At 36.9% G+C, this 15,762-nt stretch overlaps 1 protein-coding gene across 1 annotated transcript; it reads left to right on the forward strand.

Moving 5' to 3' along the window:
- The first annotated feature begins 3,364 nt into the window (after positions 1–3,364).
- Positions 3,365–9,979, forward strand: LOC146332453 (up-regulator of cell proliferation-like). The gene is made up of 2 exons (XM_084723132.1): positions 3,365–3,401; positions 5,316–9,979. Exons 1-2 carry the CDS (start codon positions 3,365–3,367, stop codon positions 9,977–9,979), a joined length of 4,701 nt encoding a protein of 1,566 aa, XP_084579258.1.
- Positions 9,980–15,762: the final 5,783 nt, after the last annotated feature.

Here is a 15,762-nt window from a genome sequence, read left to right on the forward strand (position 1 = left end):
TCATAAAATTATATTGAAGCCAACTGTAAGGAGTTCTCCAAGTCTGTTAAATAACTGAGATTTCTTTCTGTCTTCGGAGGCAGTATATATATACATGAATTATGTGGTATTTTTCACTCCGATAAAAACAATCCAACTTTAAAAGCTACCTGGAATAATTAATAATTATAATAACATCTTGAGATTTAATTATGTCTCTCTCCTGCCTCATCATTACTGACTTTTGAATAAAAACGGGAGGGTTTGTTTGCTCCTGTTACAGAGCGCCTGGATGACATATTTCCACTTTTACATCAGTCTCAGGTGAGAGCAGGTACTGTGATTGGTTTCCATCTGTGAGGAACACAGTGTGTGGCCAATTGCATTTTAGAAAAGAAAAAACAGCAGCAGCTGACTTCAAAAGTCTGCTTAGCCTAAAAGTAACGAGTAACAACAACCTTCATAGAAATTTAGTGGAGTCAACAGTATATTTGTCTTTGAAATGTAGTGGAGTGAAAGTTTCCAAAAAACAAATACTCACGTAAAGTACAGATACTCAGAAATGTACTTAAGTACAGCACTCAAGTAAATGTACTTCATTACTGTCCAGCACCATTGGTGGGCAGGGATGTTTCCTGCCTATTTTCTGACTCGGAAGATATGCAAGTCCTGGATGGAGGGCCTGTTGGCACCACACATTTTCACTGCAGTCCCTGATTATCTCTTGTAGTCTGTTCTTCTCTTATTTGGTGGTTGATCCAAATCACACAGTGGAAGAACAGAGAAAAGATTAAATTATCATGCAAAGTGGAATTGAATCAGTATGAAAACGCACCAAAGTACAAGTACTTGAATGTAAATACTTAACTGAGATCCGTATATCAACACACAGTTGCATCATGAGGTTTAACATTTCAGAAATGCTACGTGCTAGGAACTTGTTTTTATTTGCCTTACTCAGTTCTTTAACTGCCACATCTTTTGGAAACTTTGTCAGATAAACCCATAATGACAAATCCAACACTGAATATCAAAATATTAATCCACTTTTCCATCTTGAAAATTGTTAGCATGATTGTAACTTTTCCCTAGCTCTCCCATGATGCCTTGGGTTGACTCTGGATGAATCAAAGCCTGTTTGTCTTTGACTGCACATGCATAAGGCAGACCTGATTACCAACACATGCACAATGGATTTTTAGATCTCTAGGCAACTGTATATTGTAAACATAATATTTTAAAATAAAATTCTCTTTTGTGCATGTACTGACATGTGCACAGGGAGCATTGCACATTCTATTCTAGTCAGAAGACAACCAGCTTTGCTCAGACAGTAGATTCAAGGAGATGATCAGAATTGGAAATTCATAGAAGAAACAGTAGTAATGGTAATAGTAGTAAGCAGGCCAGGCAGCTCAGTCAATCTGCCATCTGCTAGAAGTTTAGGGAATGTGACTTGGCCTTCAGTTTCACTGCAGAAAAGAACTGCTTTGAGGCATAGCACAACTAACCCCGTTTTGACCACAAGTGAGTCCAGTGTGTTTTTAAATTGCATGTCTCATGCAGCAGAAATGCCTGCAGCTGTGTGCACCAGTTCTGTGCATCTCGTGTTTCAGCTGCCTCTCATGGACATGAACCCAACCTGAAGAATTCATTGAGATTTCAAGTTTTTTCTACAATATGTGCATAGAGTTGGGGCTTAGTGAACCCTAGGTGGAACAGAATGTGCTCCAGGACAAGAGATCAACTCACTCTGCTCCAGTTTGTAATCCTGCAGACTCTCCTTCACTTTACCCAGCAGCTGGTAAGCAAGACATGAAAACTTCTTGAGCTTCTATTGCTGCAGTATTTTTGTGGGCAAACTGCACATTTACTGCCACTAGACAACTTCACTGTTGAATTTTAATCCCATTACCACCTGTCTGCTCTAAGCACAACCACTGGTCCCCCAGAAATGTCTCCATCAAATAACTCTAAAACTCAGCAACTGTTGCAGCAACAACAACTTACACCAAAACTATCTATCTGGATAAATAGCATGGTAGGTAGGTGGAAAACTATGTATTTTTGATTTTGTGGTGAACTGTCCTTTAAAAAGCAGATGAAAAACAAATCAGTCTAACTGTTAGGGATTCCCATCTGCTTTAAGGAAGTGTACAAATAATTATTTCAGAGAAATAGACTGTCTATTGGAAAAACGGCTGACGCTGATTCACATGGGTGTTTACATTTGTACCAACATTTTTGGCAATTACAGACTCTGAAGTTGGTTTTACTCTTGACAATGAAGGGTGTTGTCAGTGGCACTGACAGAAATACATTCCTGAATATAAATAGCCTGCAAACCAAAAGCAAATGAAGTGAACATCCTCATCACTATTACTAAAAAATACCCACCCAAAATAAAACAAAAGGAAATTAAGAAACACATTTACCAAACTGTCAACACACACGTAGCATAAACACACTGCAAATACAGTTATGTCAGTAATGTTTCTTCATTGTTACAAAAAACTTGAGCCTGCCATTATTTTTATCAATAAGAGTCATGGCCAGTAAGCCAACTTTATTATTTCATGTTGTCTTCTGCTTTTCCTTGTTTCCCTGTTAAACCAACATGATGAACTGTGGATTTTTTGTATAATATAATTTGTGTACATGGTCGGAAGGGCTGGAAGAATTTTGTGGTTTATATCCAGCCTGACCGGTTTACTAATAACATAAAGTTGACACACCTTGTACAAACCTTGACGGGAAACAACAAGATTAATTAGGCCTGTAGAAACTTGTTTTTCTGGCTTATTGAATGTTATCAATTCTATGTGTGCTATAAAAACCACAGCTTAAACAGACAGCCCTTGAGTCTCCTGCCTTCTGATTTCAGGTAAGTGCTTTCCACTGAAATTGCACCTAACAGCATCCAGTAATTGACTCCTGCTTTATGTGCTGTGAGTTTTGATTGATCTGATTTGAAATAATTGATCTGCAATGAGAATCCACCAAGAATAAAATGTTTGGTTCTGTGAAACTGAAAAAATATTTATATTTTCCTCTTCGTTTGAAAATACAGGGACATTGAGGGAAAAGTCAGACCAAGACTACAATAAATACAGATGGACAAGAGCCTGCAGGTACACTCCCACTTAGACTTTTGTGTATATGTATATGAAGACATAAATACAATTTTGAAGGACTGAAATTGCACTAAACTCCATCATGTCATTGACTACTACTTTATGTGCAGTTTTTTTGATTGATCTGATAGTTTTTAATTTATCTGCAATGATTTACAAAGAAAATAGTTTTTAGTTCTGTGACACTAAAAAGGTACTTATTTTTTCCTCTTCATTTGAAAACACAGGGAAGTTGAAGGAAACGTCAGAACATGTCTACAATGAACACAGACGGACAAGAGCCTGCAGGTACACTCCCACTTAAGACTTTATGTATTTATGCATGTATGTAAGTAGGTATCAATGCATCTATATATGTAAATATGTATGGATATGAAGATACGTTAAATGCAATTTTTGAATGACTTTTTTTTAAAAGTCTCATAATGATCTATATTGTTTGAGTCACACGGATACAAAAAGTGGCTCTTCTGGCTTTTCAGATAGCATTTGACTGCCCCACCTGCATTAAAGCACAAATAATACCCAACATAATCATGGACGATTAATCGTTCTCAACTTTTTCCAAGCCTCGATATTGTCTGTTTTCATGTATTGTCAAGAAGAAGCTAAGGCACAGCATTAAATGTGTTCTGTGGGGTTTTTGACCATCATAGAGCATTGTTTTACATGGTGGGACCAAATTCTGTGCATAAATGCAAACACATTATCACTTAGTGTAACTGCAAATACATTAATGCACCAAAAAAGTCAAAGGACAGCAAACTAGCAAACATGGATGTAAAATAATGCAAAGTTTTAGAATATTAATAGAACTACTACAAGATACTTTAATGTTTTATAATCTAGCCTAGTATAATATAATTAATATAATATAATATAATATAAGAAATAAAAATCTTGTCCTGCTTCATTTTAATTTGAGTAATGTACTACTCACTATAACTTTGGCTAAGAAAATATAAACACTGACTCATGTTATCTGCTTTTAAGGAAAATCCACCCTGGTGGCAGGCATCAACAATAACTACATAGAAATACCTGATCTGCTCTTATTTTGTTTGCTTCTGTGTAAGTCATATAGAGGCGTGAGTATTAAACTGAGACAGTTTTATATATAGTTAAAAACTCCTTGTAGTAAGTTTAAAATTATCATTGCATGAGTTACCTTTAACATCTAGGCAAAAAAATACAACTCACACATTAACCCAGCCAAAACAAAAACTATGGACGATAATGTTTAATCAAAGATCAATTAATCACTCGTGAAAAATCTGATCAATCACATAAAATTTATTACAAAAAATTTAATGTGTTGGTATTATTGATATGCATTAAGGCCGTAGGCCTTAACTTTATTCAGTTAATTGACTATTAAAACTAATCTACTGGAAAAAAACAAAACAAAAACAAAAGAACAACAAAACGCTTGGAAAGAAGGTGGACATGAAGTTGTAGAGCACAATGGCAGATATCTGAAAAATAAGCACGATGTAGTTACAATGTAGTTACAATAAGGCATCCATGTTATTCACCCACACAGTGCAGTAACTTAAAGCGGCTGATGCAGACCTGATATGGCTTCAGGAGAGAATTCTGATTGGGGAACACAGGAGCACACAAATAAAGTCAATGTGTGGAGAACACTGCAGAGTGTGTAACATCATGCAGTTCACAGACAAGCCTGCTGCCATGAGTTTATGAGAATGAGAGACAGAGAGAAGGTCAAGGGAACCTCAGACCAAGAGAGACATGAGTGCAGCTCAAAAAACTGAAACCAATTTGTGGCAGCTGATGTTCTTATTGTGACGAGCCACCACAACTTAATAAACATATGGGAAACACCTTCAGGTTATGTATGTCTGTACCCAGAGATAATTAGCTTAGCTTAAAGACTGGTGGCAGACAGAAACAGCTAGCCTGTGTCTGTCTGTAAAATAAACAAAAATCTGCCCACGAACATGTCTAACACTCACAAATCAACATAGTATAGCTTGTTTGTTTAATCTGTACACAAAGGGGAAACGTAAAAAATTACAATTTGTGGTGTCTGAGGGAGTTAAAGTCACTGCTACCAGCTGTTATTAAACAAGAAATAGTTATAATTTGTAACTCAAAAATCATACATGCTCAAACATACACGTATGATTCACTGAGGGCTACCTGTTGTTAATTAAAAAAAAATTGTTTTTTCTTTCACAGTCCCTTTCAATTTTCTCACCAAACTTGGACTGAAGAAATTCTATCCTAACAAGCTCACTCTTCGATCACTCTTGGAGATCAACAAAAACAGCATATATGAAGAAACTGCTCAATCAGTGAAGGAAATACCATGGTGTTTTCTCAGAAAACTATTTAAAATCAATGCTGAATGCAGAAGCTCTACACAATTATCAAAGGATGATGATTATGACAACAATTATCTCTTTGGTCTAGACCTTTACAATGCAGATGAATCTGCAGAGGACAATGAGGTTAACCCTCTTGACCTCATTGTAGCACTCTTCCTCTGTGCTGACCCATTCTTGCAACAGGAAATGGCCCTCAAGATGTCAATGTGCCAGTTTTCTGTCCCTCTACTGTTACCCCATGTTGGTAACAGCCCATCTACCCTGATGCTGTGGGCTCTGAGAGACATCGTCAAAGAGTGGCGTCCACATGATTTGTCTGAATCAAGAGGGTTTGTTGAAAACAACATTGTTCAAGCACATATGCCATTCTACTCCTTTGTGAGGCTTAAAAACTGTAGTTTATCCAAGTCCCAGGTGTTGAATCACATTCTCAGCTGTGGACAACAGAATCACAATATCTTCATGCACAGAGACATGAAAGGGGGAGCACATAAAATCAAAATCGCAAATGGTTTGGTAGAGGTTTGCTGGTTCCTTCCTTGTGGCAGAGAAAATCTTGACATATTTCCAGAGCCAGTTGCCTTCGCCAATCTGAGAGGAGACATTTCTGAGTCACTGACACAGTTCACTTTTCTTCATCAAGTGTCAACTGCTACCTTTGTGTTCCTGGACAAAGTTGAAGAAAATGAGCACAAGATTTTAACTTCTCTTCAAGATGTAAAAACAAAATTGTTCTTGGTTGTAAATGCCAAAGCAGAGAATGCTCCAGAGGACATGATGTCTGTCAAGAAAACACTGAAGGAACTGGGCTTACCAAACAGCAGTGTGAGAGCAAAAGATCCGAGGATAAATGTTGCAGAGTTTTCAAGTAAACTTTCTGCAGCAATCAAGAAATCACCAACAGATTTAAAAAACAAAATAAGCATTGACAATATGCTTGACAAAGCTGTTGAACTTGGTCTGTCTGTGGATGAAAGCAGAACTGACGAACAAAAGAAAGTAAATGAGGAGATCACTGATGGCATTGGGCAGCAAAGTATACCAGACTATAAGAAACAACAACTTCCTCTGCAAGGCGAAAAATGGAAGAGGTTATCAAAGTTAGAGAAAGAAGAATGTAGAATGAAAGAAGCTGTTGACTCAGGTCTTGAACAATATAAATCTCACCTACAGGCAGAAAAACAAAAGATTAGGGAGGAGCAAAGAAAACAGAAACTGTCTGAAGGAATGAAGAGGTTTATTGAAACCTTAGCCACAAATGACAAAGAGAAAAGAGACCTTTTCCTCAAGTTGTTAAAATTCAAGTTTAATGAACATTCTCGGGACAAACTGACTGCACTACGTAACAAATTTAAAGAGCAATGCAGGAAGAAAGATGCAAAACTCATTGCAGAGTTGGATCAGGCTTTGCTGGATAGCTTTTTAGGAATAGAGCATTACATGAGAGAGATGGGACTGATCTATGAGTTTTCCTTGCAGTCAGAAGGAATTGCTGATAAAATGTCTCATCTCCCTGGTTTGGCTGCTGAAATGCTGTTGGATGGATATCCTTTAGAGCTCTTGGATGGAGATGCTTCCAACATCCCAGAGAGATGGGTGACAGATGTGCTAATGGAGCTTCACAGGAAGGTTGGAGAGAAGAGCAGACTGTTGGTTCTGACTGTGTTGGGTGTTCAAAGTACCGGGAAGTCAACACTCCTCAACACCATGTTTGGTGTGCAGTTTCCTGTCAGCAGTGGAAGATGCACAAGAGGAGCTTTCATGCTCTTCCTCAAAGTTGGAGAAGATTTAAAGAGTGACTTGAATTTTGACTTTATACTTCTCATTGACACAGAAGGTCTAAAATCCCCTGATTTGGCAAAACTAGAAGACAGTTATGAGCATGACAACCAGCTGGCAACCTGTGTCATTGGGTTAAGTGACGTCACCATCATCAACATTTTGGGGGAAAACTCAACAGAAATGAAAGACGTCATGCAAATTGCAGTTCATGCATTCTTGAGAATGAAGGAAATCGGTAAAAAGCCCATTTGTCATTTTGTGCATCAGAATGTTGCTGAAGTCTCAGCTCATGAAAAGACAATGACAGACAGAAAACATCTCTTAGACCAACTCAATGAAATGACTCAAATTGCAGCTGAAATGGAAAGGAAGTCCTCTATAAAGGCATTCACAGATGTGCTGGACTATGACATAGAAAAAAACAACTGGAACATCCCAGGACTCTGGCATGGGACTCCACCAATGGCACCAGTGAACACAGGTTACAGTGAAGCTGTAGCAGATTTCAAGAAAAATCTTCTGGAGACACTGAAAACTGACAGAAGTGTTTCACAGATCCCAGAGTTTCTAGAATGGATGAGAAGTCTGTGGAAAGCAGTAAAATATGAGAACTTCATCTTCAGTTTCAGAAACACTCTTGTGGCTCATGCCTATGACAACCTTTGCAAAGAGTTCAACCAATGGGAATGGGAGTTCAGAAAAGAGATTTACTCCTGGCAGACAGCAGCAGAGGTGGAAATCCAAAATGCTGACACTGAATCTGAGGTGGAAATTTGGAACAGATTGGTTGAATCAAAAAAAACAGAAGTGTCAGAAAAAATAGCAGCCCAACAAACAATAATGACGACAAAACTTAATGAGTACTACAAAAGGAAAGACAGACATGTAAATCTGATAGAGAAACACAAAATAGATTTTCTCAACAGTATCAACAGTCTTGCAAACGAAATCAAACGTTCTGTGTGGACTACACTGGATTGTCAACTTGAAAGAAAAAAAGGTTTGAAAAAGGCTCAAGACATACAGGCAGAATCCAGAGAAGAGATTGAAAAGCGGGTCATGAAGCTCTTGAGTGACTGCAAAGACTCCACACGCTCAGATAAACAGCTGACACAAGAGTTTGAAAAGATGTGGACTGAAGCCACTAAAAGTGTCCCTCGCCTGAAAGAACGAGATATACCTGCATGCATTCTCAACCAACTGAGAAAAAATTTTTCAAACCGAAATGTAAATGAGAAATTGCACAACACTGATGAGCTAAAGGAAAGTGGGCAGGGTAAATTTAAAACCAGAAGTGAACATACAGACTCCTATATGAAGAAAGTTCAATATCTGTGCAGTGGAGATTTCCAGAACTTTGCAGACAGTGTTGTTGACAGTGTCACACAGTTTATTCTTGATAAAACAAAGACAAATGGAGATTACCATGACTCCTTCATAAGGGATGTTCTGGGAAAAATAGATGAATCCCTAAAACAGAGCTACGAACGCTACAAAACAAATACACAGTTTGAGATTGACCTGAAGCTTCACATTTGTGGCATTGCCTCAAGGGAATTCACAAAAATGCACCAAAGATTCATGTCAGACAATGATCCTCGAAATCAACTGGAGAAGTACAAGAAACAGTACTTGTCAGACTTTCTTGATTTGTATAAAAAGAGAGATCATTGCCAACGCAAAGCAACTGACTTTGTCAGATGTTGTATCAAACCTGCTGTTGAAGAGTACATCAGTAGATCTCTGGGAGTAGACATTGTGGATGAAATTTTGACAAGCAGTCATTCAGCAGAGTACAGTTCTCGCTCCTTTTTCCAGTACAACATTCAGAAAGAGTTGCTGCTAAAGGAAGACTTTGGAAACTTTGTCAAGTACATCTGTAAGTATGAAATATATGTTAAGGATTGGATTTTTCAGCACATCCTGAAAAACATGTCAGAGGACAAAACTTTGTGCAAACTGAAGAAGAAGAATCTGCAGGTCATTGTGAACAAAATAACAGAAGCAACAGAACGAGCCTCGAAGGGAAAAGATGGTGTCCCTCTGCCAAATAACAAGGAAAGTATCACCAAACTCATCAGCAACATGCGGAAATATTTGATCAAAGACATCTCAATTTCAGAGGAGGATGAAAAGTCCACCCTGTTTCAAATCCAAAGCACATGTCATCCATTCATCAACAGCCTCAAGACCTCAATAAAACATTTAGAAAAACAACTTCATGAGGAATTCTCAAACTCTGAGAACATCACTGAGACTCTGAACAAACTTCCAATCAGACCACAAGATGAGCTTTTCAAGCGGGTGTTTGGTTGTGGACGACAGTGTCCATTTTGTAAAGTTCCTTGTGAGGCTGGAGGTAAAGAACACAAGAAACATCATGCAGCTGTTCATCGGCCACAAGGTCTTGGTAGGGTTATGGATGAAGGCACCAAGACGCTGTGTGAAACACTATGTACGACAGATGTACGCAGTAATCGTAGATTCAGAAATGTAGACACAAAAGGGCAGAGGCGTCTTTACAAAGATTACACCAAGTACTATCCAGACTGGCTGATTCCTCCTGACCCCACCATAGAGTCATCTGACTACTGGAAGTATGTCCTGGTTCAGTACAATGACAGATTTGCTCAAGAATACGAAGCCAAGCCAGCTGATGTTCCGAAGGCCTGGAGGAGAATCACAAAGGAACAAGCACTGAAAGGATTAAAAGATGCTTTCAACATGAAGTGAGCAACATCCACGCTTGACATTTCTTTTAAACATAATGTCTAAACATCCATTAATTTTCCATATACAAATGTACTTTATAGAAGACCAACAAGAGCAGTCAAATTAAAGACAGCTGACTATAGTTCCAAAAATTATCAAATGAATTGTCTTCGCTAAGAAAACTGCAGGTCTTTATTTTTGTACTCTATCTTTTCTTCTTTTTTTTTTGATATTTCACATTTTGCTTCCTTTTTCAGTTTGTTCAGGCCCTCATGCATAACAACTGGTGTGCACAATAATGACATTGATAACTGATTCAGTGACAATGATAATGATAAAGAAAATGATTATGTACAACAAAGGTAATTTTATGTTTATATTTTGATTTGTAATCCAGTATATTTTTTTCCTTTAAAAAGACCACATGAAGATCATGCTAGTTCCATTTTTGTCATTTTCATTTTATGATGATTACAACTCTTTATGTAATTTTATGATGTCAGTCTGTAAATAACAAATATTGATACACTGACTTTCATTGTGTTTAGATTTTAAATACTTGCCTTTTTTGATCTTGTTTAATTCATGTTAATAATGTTTTAATCAAATACATACTGACTAGTGTGCACAAAAATTATGATGATGCAGGCCCATGTAGTGCCAAGACCACATGATGAGGTTATGTTTTGTAAAATGCATCACTTTGTACATTGTTTTAGTTTTATTTCTCAGTGCTTCTTGCTAAATGTAAAAAATAACTCATGTGTCTTTGGAGAGTAAATAATTCAGCATTGGTTGAAATGTATTTGTGTTGATGCCAATGACTTTTAGTTTCATGCACAAATACTGTGGCATCCTTTTAGACAGATGATTATGAATTGAACAAATAACAAATAAGTGGAAAGCTGGAAATAGCTTTGTTATCCTTTACTTTTAAACTCACTTGTTTTTCTGTGTGTGTTTAAGTTTTCCCTCATCATAAACTGCTCTGTCCATAATACTAAACATAACAATGATGATTGACAATGATGATGATACTGAAATACAAAGGCCAAGTCATCGATAGTCTTTAATATGATTTACTGTTTTATTTGTAACATGTTCATGTCAAACATGTTTATCTTTTCATGTGTATCAGATAAAAGTCAGTGAATAAGAAATGTATCTGTTGATGTAACTGACTTTGTTGTTTATGATTAAATTTGATGAAAACAAGTCGACAGCAGAGTGACATCCTTTCATCTGTTGATCATGTTGAACTTCTCACTGAGTTTTTACACACAGATGATGAGTCAAACAAGTTACAATGAAGCTGAAAAGTTATCTCATAAACTGATAAAATTAGAAAATGCTGCATATGGGCTGTGTAATTACAAATCCAATCTTCATAATACAGGACAGATCTGTAAGAATTGTAAACAGACCTGGTTATCATGACCTAGCCAACACATTTTTCATAAAGTCACAGGCTGTCAACTTTAGAAATTTGAACTGCATAAATAATGTATGAAATTAAAAAAATAAAAAAAATAGCAGAATGTCAAATTAGAGTGAGTCAGCATGAACTCTGAATATGAGTGTTTCCAAAAACAAAGATTAGAACAAATGCAAACAACGATTTAGATGTTGGGGACATTTGGGTATGTATAAAATGCAGATATATTTATATTGTACAGATCTTAAGGGATCTGTATATAATAATTAATGTAAAAAATTAGGGGGAATAAATGTAGGCATCAGCCTCAATAATTTCAGTCAGTATAACTTTGCTTTGATTTGATGTATTTATTTATTTGCATGTGTATTTGAGAAATTATAATAAACTACACTTAAAAATAAATACTGTTCAGGACATAAAGTCTGCACTAACAGAAAACACACTCCTCACGTCCCACTTGGGAAAAACAGCCACAAGGGGGCACTCAAAGCACATGAAGTCAATGAACAGAGGCCAGAAGAACAAACTGGTCTACAGACAAAAGAACACAGAAACAAAACACAGAAATAAAAAAGCACGATGACTCCCCTAAAAGTTAAACAAACAAATTTTCATAAGATAAAAGCACTATTTTAACAATATTATACTCCCAAACATTTTCTATACACCCTCCTCCAGAAGCCTAAAAAAGGTTCAGGCCCCCCACCCCACAATTATCAATCATTGATGATAATTAGGGAAGCAACAGATTCAAAAGCTGAATTTTAATTATATAAATGTCAGCATGATAACATCAGCAAACATTTGTTTCTTTATTTACCCTACATAATTCATATTCACTAAACTTTGTTTCACTCTTTGTTTCCCCCTGTGGTTAAGACTGATGACTAAAACACAACTTTTGAGAGTCTCAGTGTTGCTGCAGCCCAAGTTTGACATGACAAAACTCAGTTTCAGCTGGACCACAGCTAAACACACACACACACAGACACACTCATATATGTCAGATTTGTCAGGTGAACACCCTGTGTTTCTCACTCTAGAATGAAAAGAGGATGCAAATAAGAAAGATGTACAGAATCCAAAAAAAAAACACAAAAAAAGACATTTGTAATATTTTATGACTCTTCCCTCACACTAAATGTAAAGATACAATTGGTGGAGTGGATCAGTGGCCTCTGAGATGAGTAAAGCTGAGTATAGAAGTTAAGTTATATCAATAACTAACCTACAAAACATTTTGAGTCCAACCACAAAGACTCATTCACGTTCATTCGTACTCGCTCAACAATGCTACAACATAAAAATGCAACAGCATCATCTTCTGTGTTAATAAAACTATGCCCAAGGATAGACTGTTGAGTCACAGATTACAAGCCCTGTGGGGTGTTCCATAAAGATTCATAAAAGATTCACAAAAAATTCACAGAACCCAACAACCGGGATTAATCTGTGTCATTAAGCCAACATGGAGCTGAACAAATGAGTCAAGTCTTGTTTATTTCATGATCTTGAAACACAGACTGAGAGCAGGTCACCTCAGTTCAAAATGTCAAAGACAAAACTGCAATGTTCATAGCCAGAAAACAACACATAATAATAATAATAATAATAATAATAATAATAATAATAATAATAATAATAATAATAATATAACAGAGTTTAGAGCATGTTTAAAAGAAGATGGAAAAATGCCTTGTGTTAAAGAGTTGTTAATAATCAATAAAATACTGGGTCCAACTGTGTCTAAAACCTCTTTAAGAAATCTAGTTGGCATGACATCAAGGCTGCATGTAGCTGGCTTCATATGAGAGATTATATCAGTTAAAAACAACAGTGAAACTGGTTCAAACTTGGTAAAATGACTAAAAGTTTCCCTACTGGTATGTAAAATACGGTCCGGGGGGGGGGGGGGGGGGGATTTGTTGCCTTATGGTCTTGATTAACATACTAAACATAGCAACAGAACAACAGAATATGGAAAGTAAAAGAAAAGAAAGAGATCTAGGACACAAGTAGCCAAAATTCATTTCCTCAGGGTAGACCAAGAACAGGCTGGAGAGTTTGTTTGCTCATCTGACTTGAGAACACCTCTAGAACCACCCAAGAGGAGCTGCAAGACATGGCTGAAGACTGGGGGGTCTGTACTACTTTGCTTAGTCTGTAACACCCATAACCAAACCATGGATGGATGGATGAATTCAATTACTTGCCAATTATGAGTTCAATAAACTCTTGTTACTAAGGTCAGTATGTTTGGTTGTGCAACACTTTCAACTTCCTCTTTTCCTAAACCTTCATTTCACTAAAGTCCTATAGGTTTGGACAGTGTTTGAGTCTGTACGGACTAATTCATTAGCAGATCAATGAGGTTTAATTAACTTATGTATTGTATATTCATAAGTATACAGTTCAAATAAATGTCATCCATTAAGAAATATCCATTAGATGGAAGTAAGTTGTTAGAAGACATTTAGCATGTAGGAGGGAGGACTTCTTTATGAGGAGGTACATGATGATATGATTAAACTTGTAGTGGAAAATGCCAGAAGACAAATCACTTAAAACTGTCTAAATTAGTGTCTGAAATGCTGCTCTTAAAAGGAAGTGAGAATGCAGCCTGAAGAGCTGGTAGATGTTTTTGAAAGTGCAACAGTGTGTTCCTACCTTAACATGCAAGCAAATAGAAAGTCACATTTAAAGTGACTTATAAACCACAAAAACGTGACATTTTTCACGTTGCCTAAGAGAGAGAAACCACATGCTAACCATGTAGCTCAGGCTCTGTGCAAGCACTCTTGACATCCAGTTTAGCTGCTTATATACATTAAGTCATGCTTGTGTTCTGTATAACCAATGAAAGCTTTGTATTTAAGTTTATTACCATATATAGAATACAATACACTTGCTTGGGAGTGAGTTTGAGTTTGAACTTGAGTTCACCTCTGGTGTAAAAGGAGAAGTAGCAGAAGCAAGCTTGTTATTTTTCACACTGTCTGAGATTTTGTACTTTGCTTTTCATAATTTTGTTGAATGACACCAAGTAGACAGGAAAACAGAATTTTCTATTTCTGCTTTTTGATTTCTTCAATCCTCTGACCCAAGATTTCTTCAACAACACTTTGGTAAGGCCCCTTGTTTTCTAATAATTCTCTATATTATAAGAAATTCTCATCTCTGTCAATTATTGAATCCAGTAATTTGAGACACTGGAATTATTGTATTCATTTGTGCTCATCCTCACCCTGTTGTGTTACTGCATTGTGTAAATCCTGCTGACAACCTAGCAGCTCGGCAGGACGTAGTGCAGTAGTCTTACTTTACTAACTCGAGCCACAAGACAATACTCAGACAGTGACCTCGACTCCTGCACAGTGCCAGACTGACGCTGAATTTTTGGAGTCCATCAGAACTGTTTAACTTTGGCTGAGGGGACTAATCAGAATTTACAGTAGGATTCTAAGATTGACACTTTGTTTGGCGATCAGTTAAGAAAATTGCTTACAGACATCCAACCTTTAAGAGAAGTAAGAGAGACACTGTGTTTATTAACCATGGCAGAGAAGATTTCAACTTTAAGTGTCTGTCATGAGCTACAGAATCTACAATATCAGTGCAAGAGTTATTTCCAACACTGACAAGCTCCTCTACAGTGAGGTCCAACATAATTTTCTTTTGTTAAATGCACTATTGAAGTATTGATCTTGAAGGTAACTCATGTTGTAATAAAATATCAGGCGAATCTATCTGACAGAGAAGGCTTCCTGTCAGCTTTACAGAAGTGAAAAAGAAATGTCAGTGATTTCTGAGAAATGGACAAGGAGAAAAATCAAACTGATTTTGCAGATATGTATATTATTGACAGAGTTCAGTACACTGCAGCCTCAGAAAACACAGTAAATAAACAAAAGCACGTGAGGAAAACATATTCACCCCAAACACCAACCTAAGAAAGACTGCAAACAAATAAAACACAGTATAACACGTTCACCAACAACACACGTGACATTAACACGCTGCAAACACAATCAAGTCAAAAATGCGTCATCTAGACTCACGGGTCTGTCGGTCTCCAACACTTGACTCAATATTGTCTAAGGAAAATCTCCCAGCTTTTTGGTTTTGGGGGTGGAGGGTGGGGATAAATGCTGTGTTCTTCTGTTATATTGAATTCTCTCTGTTTCCATTTGCAGGAACAAAAAATCCCACAGCTGACACAGATGGCCCTGGAGTCTCCTGCCCCCTAATGTCAGGTAAGTTTTGGTGAAACTTTTTATGCTGAGACACTTTTACTGTTTTGTACTTGGTCTGAATGTTGATCCAAATATACTTACCTGTAGTTACTCACATGCTTTACAGTGAAATT

The sequence above is a fragment of the Lutjanus erythropterus genome, chromosome 1 (genome assembly GCF_056507025.1).
Source record: "Lutjanus erythropterus isolate fLutEry1 chromosome 1, fLutEry1.hap2, whole genome shotgun sequence".
NCBI classification, from domain to species: domain Eukaryota; kingdom Metazoa; phylum Chordata; class Actinopteri; order Lutjaniformes; family Lutjanidae; genus Lutjanus; species Lutjanus erythropterus.

Excerpts from the sequence above, each read along its gene's own strand:
- LOC146332453 (XM_084723132.1), top strand. The coding sequence starts at position 3,365 with ATGTCTACAATGAACACAGACGGACAAGAGCCTGCAG. Across the intron at positions 3,402-5,315 it reads AGACGGACAAGAGCCTGCAG|TCCCTTTCAATTTTCTCACC; the intron begins GTACACTCCCAC and ends TTTCTTTCACAG.